The sequence below is a fragment of the Ceratosolen solmsi genome, unplaced genomic scaffold, assembly GCF_000503995.2.
Source record: "Ceratosolen solmsi marchali unplaced genomic scaffold, CerSol_1.0 scaffold31, whole genome shotgun sequence".
In the NCBI taxonomy this organism is placed as follows: Eukaryota; Metazoa; Arthropoda; class Insecta; order Hymenoptera; family Agaonidae; genus Ceratosolen; species Ceratosolen solmsi.
Window position 1 is genome coordinate 1384013 of NW_011948432.1, and position 20324 is coordinate 1404336.

General features: G+C 29.7%; 1 protein-coding gene across 1 annotated transcript; it reads right to left on the bottom strand.

Annotated features, from left to right (window-relative positions):
* Positions 1-640: 640 nt before the first annotated feature.
* rho-6 (serine protease rhomboid 6) lies at positions 641-12554 on the bottom strand. Its single transcript, XM_011502179.1, has 4 exons — positions 12256-12554; positions 3170-3340; positions 2207-2362; positions 641-1320 (listed from the first exon to the last, which is right to left on the bottom strand). The coding sequence occupies exons 1-4, from the start codon at positions 12523-12525 to the stop codon at positions 1000-1002; spliced, it is 918 nt and encodes a 305-aa protein (XP_011500481.1). The 5' UTR covers positions 12526-12554; the 3' UTR covers positions 641-999.
* Between the last annotated feature and the right edge of the window lie 7770 nt (positions 12555-20324).

The window sequence follows — 20324 nt, forward strand, 5'->3', positions numbered from 1 at the left end:
CGAGAACTATGAACACTGAGTTACGTAATATTTATCGAATTTTCATCAATATTGTTTAAATATTTAAAAAATTATATTATACCAAATTATGACATCTCGATACCAGCCATACACAAATAATAAACCATACAATTGAAATGTTTTATTTTAAATTGGCAGATGTTCTTTTATCTGAAATGACCAATGATTATAATGCAACATTCAGTGGCTAAAATTTCATTAATCATTACACCATTATATAATAAACTTAAACATACAGTAATGGTATAATGAATAATTTTTATTTAATCGTATAATATTTAATGGAAAAAAAAATAGCAACAACAAAAAACTCACTTATATCGATTAATTATGATTAACTAATTGTTATAGAATTTTATTAGCTTTGTTCGTCTTTTTTCCTTGCAACTAGAACATTGTAGTTTGCTAAATTCATTTAATAAATATATATTATAACGAACTGCTAGTGAATAAAGAAACATAAACTTTTACAATATGAAATACATAGTGAATAAAAGTGCGCTTTCGACCGGATAAGAGCAACGTGGTAGCGTTATCGCACATGATCGTTTCCTTTTTTTAAATTATTTGCAAATGCTTTCTTGCGTATCTTGATGATTATAATAAAAAGTTTAAAGAAAAACACAATGGCCATATAAACTTGTCGAACGAATGCCGCGAGCCTGTGTTTATTATACAATTAATTACAAATGAATTTTGCACTTTTGACATGTGTCGCCCTCTGCCCATTCTTGGAAACGCATTATTATTCTCACGATCAAATCAACGACTAGCTGCCATCAGATATTGGCTATTGGCGTTTGGCGAATCGCAAGCGTCCACTCGCACAAGCGAGCACTGTATCGCGGCCGCGATACGCAGTCGCGTTATTTAATCGTCGGCCGTAACGACTCACTCGAAGACCGCGTCGACGGCCTCTCGTATCTTCACTATGAGGAAGGACTTCCTACAGAGCTGCACGAGCATCTCGATTCTTTGTCAGGAGGGCGGCCTCAACTGGGGCAGAGCGATGAGGTAGACATTGCCAAGGATGGCGCCGACCGCGAGGAGCGTCACGCTCACCGCCGACATCAGCCTGACGAAGCGGACGAAGCTGCGGCCACGCGCGTCCTTCTTGCTCTGGTTAGGGAAGACGGCGAGGCCGAGGAGAGGACCAGCCAGGGCGCCGGCCACGTGAGCCGCCCAGCCGACGCGTCCGTATCCCAGGAGTCCGGGTACGGGAAGCGAGGCTACGTCCGCGCCCGCGAGCACAAGGACGGCGCCGAGTCTCCAGCCCGCGTACCGCAACTCCCCGTGGCACTGTAACAATAAAATCCCATTGAGTAGTAGTGTGCCCTCGATGTCCTGCGAGAGAACCTGAGAATATTAAGCGAGAGCTTGCGGATGTCTGACACGCGACGCCATTCGACTCGAAGCTTAGCCTCTGCTTCAACTTAACACTTGCAAATAAAGAAAAACGGTGACTAGGGACAAAGTTTTATTACGCCAACGGTTTGCTCGATCCATCGTTTATAAATCTCGTAATCATTTGAAAGACAATGTTTATTTAAAATCGCACTTTACCTTGATAATAATACACATTGAACATATCGAGAATCGTAGTTTTTAATGTAATTCAATTTTAATAAAATTTAACGCGTAACTTTAACAATGGAACAGGTTTTGCTTAGTTTCGTTGACAAAGCTGAATTAAAAATACAATGCTTCCCTACGACTTTGCATAATGAATTTTCCCGCTACTAATCGACGGTCGTCGATTCGATGTCGGCGATACACATGCCTACGTGATGTTAATACTTCCTTAATATATCGTTCGCTGCTTCAAATCATTGAAATGATTATAATTATTAGATAAGCATTTGGCATAGATCGCGGCGCCATTGACCGTAAAGCGGTGACTTCGACTTTGAAAGTACGAAAGACGAAAGAGAAGGAGATGAGGTAATCCGAGGACGCAATTTCATCAAGCTTATCATCGAGAGATCTCGAGGCTCTCGAGGAAGCGAGAAATGCATAAAAAGTCGTAAGGAAAGTCCAAATAAGAATTAATGTCTGGCGTATGTTGGCTATACCCGCTGAGCGATAAAAGTACGTGTGTAAGAGAGCGGAGCTGCCCAGATCTATCGAATGGCATCTCGTGTCAGAGATACAGAGGCCAGGTAGAAAAGTGAAGGAAATGGCTCACCAGATAAAGATGAGCGAGGTGGCTCGTGAGGAGGGCGTAGACGCCTGCCGATGCGCCGATGAGATAAAGGTTCGGCTGCAACAGCGAGGCCCCGAGTGCGCCGCAAACTCCACCGCCGAGATAAATCGTGCCGACCGCGAGCCGCCCTTGCTCCACCTGTGAAACCCCAACCACCAGCGCAGTCTACGTTATTGAATGTTAACGGCCTGAGTGGCGGCTATTCCGTCGATAGTTCCACTCTATCGTCGGAGCCTCGTTACCCGGCGTAATAAGCCCCGTGGGATTCTATCTTCAAAGGGATCAAACGCCATTGGCCACGTGCTTTTAATGCACAATAATTTATCATGCCGTGATTACGTGCGCAACTCGCTTCTTATGAAGTTAAGTGGTCGCTCTTGAATTTCGAGCTACGGCCGATTTAATTTGCGATTTTAACGAATGCCCCCGAGAAGGTTAAGAAGGTATGCATGGCTAATGGTATAATTACTATCATCGTTAAAAGCGAATAAAAATTGTGTGCAATTCATAGGGCGATGAAGGGTTAAGTAAATAAAGGCAATTTCGAGCATTCTCATATATATATATATATATATATGTAATTACTTGATGCTCAATCCAGTCTTTATCCATAACCTAACGCCTATCGATTTATTCGCATCGTGAAATTTCACGGCGATTTACGCAAAACGGGGGTTCGTTGACTGTCCAATTTATTCAATTTATCGCTCCATCATTATGCACCCCCATAAATACAAACTAATATGACCACGGTAATGGGCCAGCCCTTATCGGCACTTTCCAACGCACGTATTTACTTCTTTAATTTTAAATTTACCTTATTCATCGGACATGTAATTTGCAATTCATATATACGTGAAGGACAGACAATGGGATTATCGTGGCGAGGACGGGGGGACCGGAGGCAGACGGTTGACTTCGATGTAAGAGTCTAATTAGCCTCACCTCGAGTGGAGCGGCTAGCACAAGCTGAATGACTACGTTGAGCATGAGATGAAGGGCGTTTGAGTGCAAAAGCATGTAGGAAATAAACCTCCAGCCTTGAATGCGCTGGCGAGGATCGTAGAGCAGCCATTCGCGAAGCGTTACCTCGTCACTCAGACAATGGACCGTTATCTGGAAGAATGGATTCTCACTTTAAACTTTCCTTTTTTATTTCCATTTTTTCTCACATGCTTATTTGTTAATATCACGTTGAAATTCTTCTTAAATTACATGATTTTTACTGAAAAGTTCGTTCAATAGTGTTGTTATTATTATAAAATTGGTGAAAATGGTTTCATTGTTTTTTTTTAATTTTTCGACCGAGTATTATAAAATGATTGTCAATAAATTTAATTTGATTACTCGTACAATGCTGCATATTTTTGTAATAAAACAAAAATTCAGAAATCAATGTTAAAATACACTTTAAGTCAATTTTACACATAGTATGGTATAATATAATATAATATGACTTTAATAATTTATATAAAAATTATGCGTTTTAATTATAATTTTTAGACAGAAGGGACGTAAGGAAATCAAAATGATCGACAATATTGCTTATTTAAAGTTCGTTTTGATGTGTAAATATCATTTATTATAATACTTTTCATTATCATAATTTAACTAGTTACTGGCATACAGAGAATGATAAGACTACTTTACGTAGTAATAAAGAATTTTTAATTATAAATATCTTAAACGAGTCATAATATGTTTAAATAACTTGAAGAATATAATAGACATTTCAGCGCAATTAGATATATTTTTGTAATATATAAATAAGTCGATTATATACGTAAGAAAAAATCGGAAAAATTTTGTCTATTAAAGTACACTTTTTTTTCTAAATATATTTCTTCCTCTAATTATTTCTTATCTTCTGCCCCCCGCCCCCTCCCCCCCCCTATTCTCTAATAAATAGCCACACATGTAAACTTTCTACAGGTTATATTAAATTATTACATCTTTATTAACTTCTTTATTAAATAAACTTAAATCATTTAACGCTGTATGAGCGATGTATGAGTCAACATTACAATATTGCAGTAGAATAAATATTCTTTATATGATAAATAAATTTACATAAATAAGTAATTTTAATGTCGAAATGTTTATAGTAATGTGAAAAGAAAAATATCTGTATTTTCATAAGAATTTCTCTCACAAATTTCATATAGTATTCTTCGTGATATAAACTGGTATGACAAAATAAGGACTTTATCGTATCAAAGAATTGTGAGTGTAGTTGCTTAGATCGTTTCTAATATCCAAGCTAGAAAACAGTAATTTTAATGCCACCACATAACATGTAATATACACGCTTCAAGGATTGCACTTTGGGTCTCACTGTGTATCTTTACGCTTGATTAGACCAAATTTCGACATTACAAGTACGCATATTGCACAATAACGTGCATCCTTATCATGTCAATGTTACATACCGACTAAATTGTCGGCTAAATCAGACTGCCGCTTGGGGAGGTAGAAACTCCATTTCACTAGTCCAGAATAATTTTAAACAAAATGACACTTCTACGCTTCGGATGAGGGAGAGGGAGTGAGAGAGAGAGAGAGGGGGGGGAGACACTGACAGAGAGAGTGAGCGAGTGAGTGGGTAGGGGGGAGTGTGAGAGAAAGCGAGTGAGCGTATAGGTGAGAGACGGAAGAAGAAGAGGAGGGAAAAAGGTATAGGGCTGGAGACACTAAGCACATCGTGACTGAAAAGTCACACGCGCAATTTTCCCAGCAGCACAATTTCATCATCCTTGCATGGACGTGAAGCACAATTCTACCTCTCGCTTTAATGAAGATTGAAGAGTGCACGAGGAGCGACTGTAAATAATTATTACGGCAAGTTGAGTCAGCCTCCCTCGCACTATGGTTGAGGGATATTAATTTACCGAGGGACGCGTAAGCCTTCGCCTCTCAGTATGTCACTACTAACACAGACACTTTTCAGTTATGGTGAGGGCGAGTATCGAATGGCACCAATTCTATAAACATTTACGCGTACAACTATCGACGACGTGTCGTGAATTTTACTTCCTATATCGGGTAGAAATACGAGAGTTCTTATCATCTCTTTCAATTTTCAACTAAGCTAGTTTGTAATAAATGAGTCTTCCAACTTTTTCGTGAGTAACAGATGAAAGGGACGATCGAGAATTCATTTATCTTTTACAAGAGCCGAGGTTAGTGCTTCTTATAGAACATTTTATAAAAGATATGAAAGATTTCGTGTTGAATTTGAAAAATTTATTAGTTTACTTAATGAATAATATATAATAGCAATTTTAATTATTTTGAACAATTATAAATTAATGTCTATTTCATATTCATTTGCGTTCTTTTTTATACCGTCTTGAGTTTAATAGTTCGTACATTAACTTGTGAGAAACAATTAATTATGAGAAAATACATGTTTGCTCAACTTAGCATAAATGATATTAGAAAATAAGATGATACTTTGAATAAACTTTGAATAATTCAATAATCATTGGTTTCTATTCAATTTTTATAATCAACCTATTTTAGAACTCTAATTAAAAATCATTTTTTTAATTTTTTAAGGAAAATCATCGCATCGAATTAATCTTTATAGCATGTTTCTGCAATACAAGAAAATAAAAATATCGAAAATGAAATATTACAGAACTAGCAGTTTCACTATCAGAATGAAAATAGAGTTTCAGAAAATCAACGTTTTTAATTGCCTCGAAAATAAAAAAAAAAATGTACACTATTAAGAAGATAGATACGTTTGAAGGTTCTAGAATAATTTCCTTTAAGGTGAGGGTTAACAATTTTAGAAGAGATGACGAGAAACGTTAAACAAAAAATACTTAGGAGTGTTGATAGACACTCGCGAAGCCACTAAAATATTTCTTAATACCCGATGCTTATTAGGTTAGGAGATTACTGCTATCATTTATTTTCTTAACATCTATTCCTCTAATATTGTATCAACAAAACTGCGTAACAAGGATAATGAGAGAGAGAGAGAGAGAGAGAGAGAGAGAGAGAGAGAAACAACAAAAGCTTGATAATCTTTATATGTGTCGAGTTACCCGCTGAGTAAATCCTAGTAAGATCCCCCTGGAACTCGAGCTTTGGTATACTATATGACCTTCCATACTTTGCACCCCCTCCCCCTGTCATATACTGTAACGTCGCTATTCATATTGTCCGTGTCTCCCTTACATTCATTTGCTTATATCGTTCGCCATCGTATCTTCTACACTTTATTTCTCGTCTTAAAATTTTTAATTTTTAATGTATTGGAAAAGTTGTAATGACGAAGCTTGATTTAGTGAAAACGAAATTTTAATTTTTTTAACTAACGTACAAAATAAAAATAATTCCAACGTAGATAATTTAATAGAATATATTCGTACAATTAATGAAGAAAAATTATTGTACATATTTTTCGATGTTTGTAAACAGCTTTAAAAGTTAGAATATCCGCTCTCGCTTAACATGTATGGCTAGTATAAACCTTCTTAATTACACGTTTTTAAAAGTTTTTATGAATTATTAAAGTATTTTCAAAATAAAAATACAAATATGAAGATTATATGTAATATTCAACCTAGGAATTATAATAAATAGATCAAGTGGATTGTATTAATAGAATGTATGTTTAGATAACAGATTATCACGGTGTTAGACTTTTAATTTAATAAAAATGAAAATGTATAAACCCTTGTGTACTCAATAATCTATATTTCTATATTTACCCCGATTATTACTTACATATTATTTATTTCTATGTAGAATAAACAATAATCTATTTCAATATATATATATATATATATATATATATATTCGTTTGTCATTTAATGAAAAGTTCAAGTGATAATTTACACGAGTATGCTTCTACCGACGATAGTTATGGAATTATGTCAATGCATAGATGATAAAATCAATTAATTCTAGTATTAGAAATAATTGATTATAGTATCAGAAATTTTGTGATAGAGTAAATAATGACTTTTTTTCTTTATCATCTGTTAATAATAAATGAAATTCAATTATCGATTTCAATTAAAATAAACGCTAAATTTTTATTAATGACGTGTTGTCAATATTGTATTGCAATACATTAACATTAACACATCTGTGTTATGATACAATTATAGGCTGCAATTATTTTATACTACATTTTTTTTTGTCATATACTTCAATATATATTTATAGTTGTTGTATAAATCATTTAAATCTGTGTTTAATTATTTAAAAAGTTATTTTTTTAATTTATTACACCACCATCAATACAAAATGCTAATAGCAAGAAATTAATTTTCTTCAAGAATAAATTTGATAATTAGATTATTGCTATTTTATAAAAAAAAAATTGCTAGATAATTCCATACTACATGCTTTTCATACGATAATTTTTTTTAACGATAAAACAATACTGTAAAAACTTAAAAAATAATTTCATTTTACAATGAAAATTACCTTTCCTACTATTTATTTCATTGCCAGTGCTGAAACATGAAGACATCGGGCTCGAACAAAATGTTTACTTATTATTATAATTATAAAAATAATGTTAAATAAAAGTAAATTTATTTGTAAGAGTAGAAAATTAGTATAAATACGCGTTCGACAGATTTAGCCCAAAATACACAGTACGCTATGACTGAGATTAGTTTTCAACACGACATGGAAATCCTTACAACAGAGAGACAGAAAGTGGATGGCACTTTTAAAGATTCAGAATGTTTTGTTAACATCGGTAAAACATTAATCACGAAGTCACCATCCGTTTTATTAAGATTTCTGAAATTGTTATACTGCGTTGTGCAACATGGCGCATCTAACGATATTGTCCAATTATAATTGTAGTGCATCGTCACGTAACGTCTTCCGGTTACGGATGGCCTTGGATACGGGTGGTAAGTTTAATAAGGACGTCCGGTTTTGAATGGCCTTGGATACGAATAGGGCGTTAAATATCAACGCCCTGGTTGCTGCTGCTGATGCATTTAATAAAGGTAGGTTGCCTGGGGTCCTATGGCCTGATGGGTGCGGGCTGATGTTGATGGTTGGGGTAAGGGGTAAGGGGTAAGGGGTAAGGGGGGCGAGAGGGGGATTTACAGGGATGCGACGCAAGCGTCCAATATAAGAGGGATTTTCCTGGCGAATGTGCTGTTAAAACCAAAATTGGTGGCGATGGAAGAAAGCTCGCGGAGTGCTTTTCATCACATACCTATAATATACACGTCTATCGTGTATGTCTGGTATGTATCGGGTTGCTGCTGCTTACTTAACTTACGCTGCGCATTGAATTTATGCCGGCAATTACGTATTCACTGTACCGCGACTCAATGTACTTATTACGTCTCGATGAATGCGCGTGTTCGTAACGCGGCAGTTTTTCTTTTCTCCAATCGATTGTACACGTCAATATCATTTGCATTTCATCTGTATATCTATTATTGTGGTATTACAGTGTGGTACGGAAATAAAATTGCGGTAAAAAATTAATTTTCAATAAAAATTGTTAAAATGAAACTACCAATTTTTCGATACATTGCTAGCCGTGGAGATTTATAAAAAGTAATCGAATTTGATTTTTTATTGTAAGATGATGAACTAAACATCACTGTCTAATTGAGTTAAATTTTATTCTCGACGTATTAATATAAGCGCGTATGAATCTACTTACATTTTGAAGAAAAAAAATTGAAAAAAATTTCGTTAATTTTATTATATATGTTAATTACTCTATAAAATTCATTTATGCATTAGTATTTATTATTGAAATTCAATTAATAATTGCTCCTAATATTATATCGATATTTCTAAATTGATAAATATCTTTAGAACTAATCGAGTCAATAGAATATATTACGATTATTAATTTGAAATTGTAAGTGTCTCGGAGTAGACTTAAAAACGTCCCGATGATGTTAGGTGGGGGTGTTTGCTGTGTGTCAAGTGAAGGAGACAGATGCAATTATTCAATTCAACGCACAGTGTATCTTGCTTTTCTATTTATTTTCTGAATACAATGATATGATTATAAATGGTGTTTATAGTATGTACGTGAAGAGCCGTCGCTGTTGTAAGTCGTAGCTGGTTTAAGGCAGGGCGAAAGGCGTCGCTGAATTTAGATGGACGAAAAACCGTCGCTGAATTTAGATTTATGTTTAAGATACGTTAATAAATGTTGCTGTTATGCTATGGTTAATTTCACTCTTAAATGACACTTAAATTACATACACTCGTCTCTGCTGGAATATGGCGCACTTAAATTGATTTTGAATTTCTTATGGCTTCACTGTTATTTATACTAATATTAATACTAATGTAATTACTTAATTGGTATGTGACGATGTTGATAACCGATAAACGATAACCGATAAACGATAACCGATAAACGATAACCGATAAACGATAACCGATAAACGATAACCGATAAACGATAACCGATAAACGATAACCGATAAACGATAACCGATAAACGATAACCGATAAACGATAACCGATAAACGATAACCGATAAACGATAACCGATAAACGATAACCGATAAACGATAACCGATAAACGATAACCGATAAACGATAACCGATAAACGATAACCGATAAACGATAACCGATAAACGATAACCGATAAACGATAACCGATAAACGATAACCGATAAACGATAACCGATAAACGATAACCGATAAACGATAACCGATAAACGATAACCGATAAACGATAACCGATAAACGATAACCGATAAACGATAACCGATAAACGATAACCGATAAACGATAACCGATAAACGATAACCGATAAACGATAACCGATAAACGATAACCGATAAACGATTGAGAAAAGCTAATGATGGATAAGAGATGCGAACGATTGGTAAAAGTAGAGTGAGCAATAACCGATGACCGCCGAATGATTGAAAAAAATACAGTGAGCCGCCCTTGTTAAGTATTAGCGGTGCTTGGGTTTGTTGATTGGCCGAATGTCTTTATGACGTCGGTCCGAGGCTACAGAATATTCGACAAGTCGTTGAGGATTCGAGAATTGCCAATCGTCGTTGCTATGCGGAAAAATATTGTAGAACGCTTGACAATAAGGCGTAGACTAAAAGATAATTCGCAGAAATCAATGTTTACAAACATAAGACTCCGAGAGCTTGTACTTTTCCCATATTTAACATTCTTCGAACGTTGCTCCAATCCGTATTATATTATTTTTGTATATAATCGGCAAAATTATCTTCTATTAAAAAAAAAAAAAGTCATTTTGTTTTTTCTCGCTTTATATCCATTTTCTAGAATCAACGTAAATGCAAACTGTGTGGCATGAAAGGTAAGATCATTATAAACACTTAACATATTCAAGTGCTTAAGGCCTTTGATGCTAATTAATGTTTACATCAGAGTAATGAATATGAAACGTTAATATTAAAATTATCAATACTAGATTATTTTATCAATATTTCACGAAACGTTCGTAATAAATCATGCAACGTTATCGTTACTAACTGAAACATGTCACTTAGTTTATTGGAATGAAAAATTGATTTTTTTGCTTTAAAATTTTAATAACTAATTAAAAACGAGAAAGAATTATAAAACTTTATGCAATAAAAGAAAATAATGAATATTTTTGGAAATTGAATTGCGTGTTCGGTGGGAATCAGCAGTAAGAGATAAATCGATTAAATAATTGGTGAATTAATTTTAGTTACAAATAAGCTGAATATTATTCACCAAGTTTTATTAGGAAAATATGCTTTTTTTTTTTTATGAATTCGTAATTTCCGTTAATCATTCATTGATTATTGGTGTTTGAAAGATAAATAAGAACGGGCTTTTAAATTTCAATGATTTTATCATTAAATAGAATTTAATGCTTTAATTCAATATAGAGGTATTTCCATTTATTACTATAATAATATTAATATGTTATCAGATATTAATATATACAATATTATAATACTATTATAGTAAAGTGTATTTTAAGTTATGTTAAATTATTTCAATTCATATGCTTATAATAAATGTCCTTTGCTAATTTCAAGTGGAACGATTAATAATCTAAATTCTTTTTCGGAATATTCGGTATTCCATATTACATATAATTTAAATTCACACACATAAAGTAAACAATTTACTTCATTATTTATTCGGAGCCTTCAATAAATTAAAAGTTCAAGTGATTCAACTAGATCGAGTTTTTTATTCTGCTTCACAATCGTAGATCACCGAAAATGAAATGGTGACGCTGCCAGTGAGGATGAAATGGACATAACATAATTATCATCGGTTATACGTATAAACGAGTAATGAAGAGTAATAAGATGAAATAATTGCCATTCTTATCATTATTTTATACTAATAATTTGTACGTTCGTTAAATTAACGTTTCGAAAAATAATTCAATAGTTTTTCTTTTAATACTCTTGTACGAAGGAAAACTCTACTTTGGCGTAAAGTAAAAAAATCTTTGCCTTTATAAATTAATTGCTTTTCTTATTAATTAACTTTCTCTGTTATACAAGCAGAAAGGTATTTGGACGGAAATACATTTACAATAGTATGAGTTCCAAAATATATATCTTATAAAACTATTTCGTTATTGTTTTAAATTTCATATATATTATATATAAAAAAATCTTATTTTATGATTATCAATTACTTTCTTATCCACTTGTCTATCTCGCTTGCATAATTCATTCATGCAATTCGCTCAAATACTCACTCATACTTAATATTTTATACCTCTATTTTTCGTTTCTTTATCTACTCATACTGATGATATAATTTTATAATGCAAAATAATTTCGATCAAAGTATAATTGAATTTGATATTCAATTGTAGTATCGGATACTCAATCATACATAGGATTTTTTTTTCTTTTTTTTTTTTCACTAAGAGATTTTCTAGACTCAATATTTCAACTAGAAATTAATATTGCGTAGTTATAAGAGTCAAGAAGAATACTTTAAAACTTGCATTTAAAATTTTCATCTATTTTATGAAGTTTATGTTGTAAATGTAACGTGGCATAGAGAAACTTCTACTCACCTCAATGATACTAATGCATATCATAAGGTAGGGTAATCTTATCCGAAATTTCGGTTTTTTCAGTATTTCACGATTGAGTATGAACTTCGGTCCGAGCTCATCTTCTTTTAAAGCTTTGTTCGTGCTCGAGATCATGGGGGTCATCATTGTTGGTGAATCCAGCAAACCAGCATCCGCGTACGTCTGGTCACTGAAATCTGAGATTGTCGACATTGTTGGGGAGCCCTCGAGCAGGGCCGCCTCCACGTCCATCATGTCACCTGCAGACATATTACCAAATTCTATCGTTAGTTATTAGTTTATTTACAAACTTTTATTATGGATTTTGTTTAACAAATTTTACTTATAATTCAGATATATAAAAATTGTGAATAATAAAACTTCTTTAAATAATAAAACAAAATAAAACAAACACAATGGAATACATCTATGTGGTATGTTAGAAGTTTGTAGAATTCACTATGCATATTCGTCTATTCCAAAATTTATTGCCATCCATTATAACATTTTTCAACTTAAATTGTAATAAGGTTTTGCAATTTTATATATTAATTTTATAAATTTATAATAGTAATCTTTTAGATTTTTTTTTCTTTTTTTTTTTTTTTTAATATAATGTAATACATTCTCATATAACACAGTGCACGTGAAAATACAAAGTTTATTTAAAGTTTATATAAATATTTTTAAATTCAAAGAAATCTAAAATATAAAAAAATATAAGAGATAGTTCAAAATTATACTATAAAATATACATTGAATTTTGAACAATAAGCATGAAAATGAATTCTTTTTAATTATTAAGAACAAAAAAGATTTATTACTAAAAAATTATAATTATTAGAATAAAGCAATTCTAATTAGTGATATTTTAAAATAAATTTTCTATACTAAATTTCATTTACAATCAAAGAGGTAAATGATACATTTAATACTCTTAGGAATAAATGGGCTGTTGAGCACTTTGATACAGAACCACTGACTGTACTTGCTGTTTCTAAGTCACTATTTCCTCTGATTTTTTTTTTTTTTTTTTTTTTTTTTTTTTAACATTCATTCTCCAGCTCATTTTGTCATTTTCATCTATTTCAGGTTTCTTTGCTATTATTTTTTCTTCTCTATATTACTTTTCTCCTTTTGGATTTAGTTTCTCCTGTATTTCCGTTCCCTACTTTTCCTCTTGCTCTTGTCTCCCTCTTCTGTCGCCACACTTTTCACTCTGCTTTTTGTCATACTAATGGTTTTTGTTTCAAGCTCATGTTTTCGCGCTTTGAGAACACCTCTATAGCATTAGTCTCGTTTGAGTTATCGGTCGAAAGGCAGAGAAAGAGAGGGAGAGAGGGAGAGGGAGATATATATATATATATATATATATATATAGAGAGAGAGAGAGAGAGAGAGAGAGAGAGAGAGAGAGTAGCAGTGTTTTCAAGGAATTCAAGAGCAGTGCAATGGCGTACGAGCAAGGCAACGACGTTTGTCTTCCTGAATACATTTTCAATTATGGATTACGTCGAGTTGCATAATTGAAACATACTCGTCATTAAACATCCGAGAGATCCCATCACGAGAGATACAAGAGGAGATGAAGAGAACGAAAGCTAATTCTGATTGGTCGCAATTCAACTTTAATACAATTTATCATGGAATAAAATTTTAATGCAATTTAAATTTAACATTTCATTTCCTAAACGTGTGAATGATTCCAGGATTCTATTTATGCAAAAGAATTTACTTAAACGGGCAGGTCTGATAACAATAATTATACTAAAAGTCCATCGCAATGTTCGGATAATGATATGATATTATATTGACATAGCAACGCAGCATAAGTATTATAATAGTTAAACAATTTTGAGAATTTAAATCTGAAAGATAATTTTGGTAAATTACTTTTTGTATTTTATAACATATTTAAGAATCGTCCTTTAATGAATTTATTATTCACTTACAGTTGAGTATTTGATTAATCATATAGTAAGTAAAATCATTTATTATATACGTCGGGAAATAAAAATTGGAGAAATATATATTGTTTCTATCCAAATTTTAATGAAAATTGTCATATTTATTTTGGAACGAAATTATACGAAAGGTTTGTTCAAGTTTCATCAAAGATGACCTATTCGAGGCGCAGTTTTACGTGTTCCCTTTTGTCCAACGTATCTTCAATACTGCAGTTCAATATTAGAGAAAATTCGACAAAATGAAGAAAAAAACGACGTGGGGCGATTTTATTGAAAGAAAACTTAAATTAAATTATATTAAATTTGAGAAAACGTTCGTTCATCGATATTTTTTTACACTGTTGTTAAGTAATGCAACTTTATCATTTTTACTTTACTTTTATGAAAAAACAAAAAAAAAAAAAAAAACAGAACAAAAAACAACATTAACAAATAAGCAGAAAAATTTCATATTCAATTGTACGATATGTGGTCGTTACTATTATAGAAATTTATAATGCTTAACAGACTATGAATATATACGGTGCTTTTGTGAATTCTATCTTAATGTGGCATGGCGGTTACGCATATTTCGAACTTCCGCTTCGGACGCTCTAGTAATAAGCACAAAGTGTGATTCATTATGTTTAAGGTTTGTAATAATATTATAATACGATGACAATGTGACGCATATAAACATTTATGGATACATATATATTATATATATATAATATAATTTTTCAACAAGTGCCTTAACACAAAATGAAAATGTCATGACAACTTATCGATTAAATATATATAACATCAATACTCATTAATATAACGTTCTTTTTAATCTTTTCGTTAAAAACAATTTATAATTTGTTAAAATATATCAACATTCACATAAAAAATCTTTATGTATTATCATAGTTTTAAAGATTAATATATAGTTTAATGATTTTGTTCTTCCTTATAAATTGATGTTTATGTACAATATTTTTAACGCGTGTTTTAACATTTTGCTCTATTTAATAAAAAATATAGTTTGAAGAATCATTTTGATATACTAAATGAAACCTTAATAAAAGCATAATGAAATATATTTCAATATTTTAATATTATATTTAATTGTATATTATTGTTTTCTTAATCTTTTCTATACATTCTATGGAAATTGTGAATAATTTTAATTACTCATCGACTTAGTTATTAATTATAAATGAAATTATTATTTTTTTACAAGATAATGAAATTTTCAAATAGTTTGAATAATATTGAATATTAATATATACATATGTGTGTGTGTGTGTGTGTGTGTGTGTAATAATATATATGTATATATATATATATATGCATTCCTCAGTGCATTTAAATCCGAACTTATTAAGAAGATAATTTCAGAAACAACATTTATTCAAGATCTTTGATAATACGACTTAACCATTAAAATATATTTTCTCTGAGAAATTCTTTTCATCGTACAAAAATATTTTGGTTTTCTTTATTCTTAAAGTATATAACTATAAATATAAAAAGTATATATGATAATTGAATATTCATATTATAATTAATAATTAGAGAGTTAAAAATAACTTTCATATTATTTTTCGTTTGGGGTATAATAAAATTTTAATGAAATTACTAAATAAGCTAAATGTTTTTAACGTAAATTTATGATGATCTCCTTTAAGAGAAATCTATAATATGTTAGTGATTTACTAAGATCTGTTTAAATATAAAGTTTTCATACACATGAAATCGAAAATTAAACGAAACAGAAAAATTAAAATATTTAATAATTAATTTTTAATTAAGATTCTAATTTTTTATTCTGTTTCATATAAATTTTAAATAAATTTTATTCTATATATCTTATATGGCCCATTAGCCAGTATAGAAATGTTTACTTAACTGTAAATGATATTATTAATCTAAATTTTTATAACAAATATTACAATTAGTTTATTTTTGTATCTAAAATATAATCTGTGAAATTTTTATAAATATATTTTCTTTTTGATATAAATACATTATGTTATGTCTGCTAAATAAATAAAAAATCATTATGTTAATATTTGATTAATCATTACATTATATTTGCATTATTTTTAGATATCAATTAATTACGTAGTTATATACAGATTATTTTTCAATGGAGTAGCATTCGAAAAAATATGTCGAGATTGCATTAAGAATTTTATATGATTATAATATATACAATACAATTAAAATTTATATAAAGTACGAATCATTTCAATTTAGAATTAATATTTATATTATTTATTTATTAATATTTAAAATAATATGATATAAAACAAATATTAATCCAGTACAATTATTATTTTGTGTTATTTCTATCTCAAGCGATAACATATTTAGTATTTGTATGTATTGTATATATTTGTATTAAATTAATATACTGGTTTCTATGCAAGTGTGTGTGTACATCAAACTGAGTAAAGTGTCATTTTGATGAAATCATTAGGTATCTCACTAACCTTAAACGAAGCATAATTGAAGTTGCTAAACTTGCTGAACTATATTAAACAATTTTTCTGTAATTAATGTCTGATATTTCAAACTGTAATTTAAAATAATTGGCCACTCGCGCAAAGAACGAACCGTATAAACTTCCACATTTACTTGTATATATATATATATATATATATATATATATATATATATTTATTTATTTATTTATTTATACCGTGGGTATTTTTATTTCGTTTTGACAAGTAAATATATTATAAATAAGTAACATTCGAATTTTTGTCTAGATAATAAGTTAGTTGAACAGTAATCGAGCATTCATTAAGAAATATTAAGGGTAGCATAAATGTTGAGAAACTCGTAGATCAGGAAATGCGTTCTTACAGACGTAGAACTAAAAAACGTGTTTGAAATAGCGACAAACTGTGCTCGTCTTAGATGTCTATTGCTGACTAGAAAAATTGACATGATTTTAACGTTTAATGGTGCATTGACACACCCTTCTAATATTTATTTCTCTCTTACCTTATAACATAATGGGCCGCACCTACGAAAGATACGTGTTCAACCAATCAAATCATGGCTTTGACTGGTGCGCTCAAAATTATCCATATTAGTAAGACAAGGATAGTCTTTTTATTTCATCATTCAAATGGACGATACCCCCACCAACAATGTTTGTTCTTTTGCAGTCTGAACTTTACGATTGTAGTTGAAATTGTTCACAACTTAAAAACGTGCCATTCTATGCAAATATTTCTTATTTTAGGATTTAATCGTAAAATTCGATTAAATTTCCAGATGTATTTTCGAATCGAGTCGATAATCTATTACTGAATATACAATGGCTTTTTGTCAGAAAAATTGATGTCTATTCAATTAGGAAAGAAAATTAAATATAAATTATTTCGGCAGCATGTATTTGTGTCATATTATTTTTTTTCCTTATCTATTATTTTACTGTTCACACACAACTGTACGATTATAAAAGCTATAAAAATCATACGATAAAATATTATTTAATATAAATGATATATGTGATGAAATAAAAATTTTAACAATAATATTTTTGTAATTAAAAAAAAATGTTATAGTTGATCATATTAGTAAATATGTATTTAAATCTATTAAATATTTATTTTTAAAACAAAACAATTTATTATAATGAATATAACAATAAATAACTTCTATTTCAATTTTTTCTAAATTATTTTACGATATTTTGACTGCACGAGATATATATATATATATATATATATATATATATATATATAAATATTTTTTTTTTCAACAAAATGGTACAGGAAATATTAATTACGTAAAGTCGGGGCGAAACAATCAAATTTGAACAATTATTAAAGATAAAATGATAAAGCAATATTTTTATCAATTATAGAGTTAAAAAATTATAGAAAAAAAAATTGTCAATTAATTAATTGAAATGTTTATATATTACTACAAATTTTATACCATTTAAAAATTTAAATTTATAATCACTAAGGAAAATGTGAATTCATTCTCTATTATATTTCTATTCAATATATAAATACGTAACCTAATAAAAACATTGTAAATTCTTTTTGCAATGATGCATAACATACATCTAATTAAGAAATATGTTTAGATTGTTGTAATGATTAATCGCCAATTAACAAAAGTATCAACATATTTTATAAGAGACATGCAATTGATTTATAAAGAAGAATATAATATTAATTAATGAAGAATATAATTTTACAACTAATTTGTATCACATATTTTTAATCGAATTTTACATTTTTGCTAACAAATTGCTAACACATTGTAACTTTAAGAAGCATAGACTTGATATGTAGTTGTGTGTTGAACACCATTAAGTACTCCGTAATATTTTTGCTCCTTCACAATATTTTGCAACTCCATACTCTAGAAAAACTTCATAATTTAATATATTTGTACTAAGTAGTTTTTCAAAAAAAAAACTTTTAATCGTTTTCTTTTCCTAGAGAAAATTATTGAAACATTTCAACCAGTATTCCATTACTAGATTACTTTTGTTCCGTTAAGGCATTGTTGATTACTACTGTAATATTACCATTTCCATACATCGGATAATATTGGGTTAACAAAAATGAGTAAATTCAAGTAGTTATTCCATGCAAAGTCAATATGTTTTAATAAAGATCTATAGAATAAAGAAATAAAGGTAAATAAAATAAATGATCTTTATCTTGAGACTAATCCCATTTCACAAATATTAAGAATTATATCTATAAATGTAATATATCCAGGGGTAACAGAATTTATATTTTGATAAAATAAATAAATTGTGCCTAATGTTCTTGAAATATCGATGAAATCCAATACCATTATCTCAACTAATTAAGAAAGTGAAAATTATATTGATATATATATTTACAACATTAAAATTCAATTGCTTTAAAAAGACTCTGTATTTCAAAAGCATAAAACATTGAACAATTAAAGATTAAATAAAACATATTAAAAATTGAATTTAACATATGTAACAGTAGCTATTCATTAAGGTTACATTTTAATAATTTTGTTAACTAAACGTTCACTGTGTACATGATTCATTTTTTTAATTCATTTATAAAAATTCTCCACCATATACCATAAACATACCAACTTTAACGACTTTAAGCAATTCAATTTTTTTATGCAATTCATAACTATATAATTTAATAAAAATACATAGAACAATTTCTTCATAGCATCGATTTTACATTTCAAATAAAGAATATAGAAATATACTTTCATAATATAAATAATTAATTATAATTATAAATATTTCTTATTAGCAGAGATTCTACTTTAATTTTAATATAATTGACGTAATTGAATTGACTCTTTCAATTTTATTTATTAATAAGAAACAAAGATTTTTTTAAAAATTTCATTAAAATAGTCGATGAACATATTAATATGATCTTATGTTTTATATGCAATTCGTCCCTATTATTATGTGGATCTATAAGAAAAATCTGCTTATATTTTAAAGTACAGAATTTTGATAGAACTAATGCATTGATTTTATATTGTTATTGCATGTTACATGTATTCACTTACGTATACGTGTATTATGTATTTCAATCAGTTAGACACAAGAAAAAAGACGTACAATATAGCTTTTTTCTTCATCTCCAAAAGATTAAATGGCCAGAAGAAAAAATCAAAGCTTGTATCTTTTTGAAACTTGCAACAAAGAAAGTAGAAAATTTTACGTTTCTTAATGTGTGTTATTAAAAATGTAAATGTGAGTAGTTGCCGAGCGAAATTTCGTTGTAGAGTTAAAAAAAAAAAAGATATATTATGACGCAGAGTAATATAATGTGTCAAAAGTAACTTATTTCATATTAAAAAAATTTCTGTTGTATTAATGCGCTTATATAAAAATATAAATTTTTCAATATAATATTTAAAAAAAATATATAAATTTTAAATATTATTATAAACTGTATATAATAATACTTTTCTTTGTTCATAACCTTATATACTTGTTTTTTTTTTTTTAATTCAGATACAGAAAAAAAGAGGAAGATAGAAATAACTTATTAAATACCTTTATTCTTGATAATTTTGAAGAACTGTCCTAACACACTACTTAAGTACACACACTTCGTTGTCAAAATGTGATTTATCCTCATATGT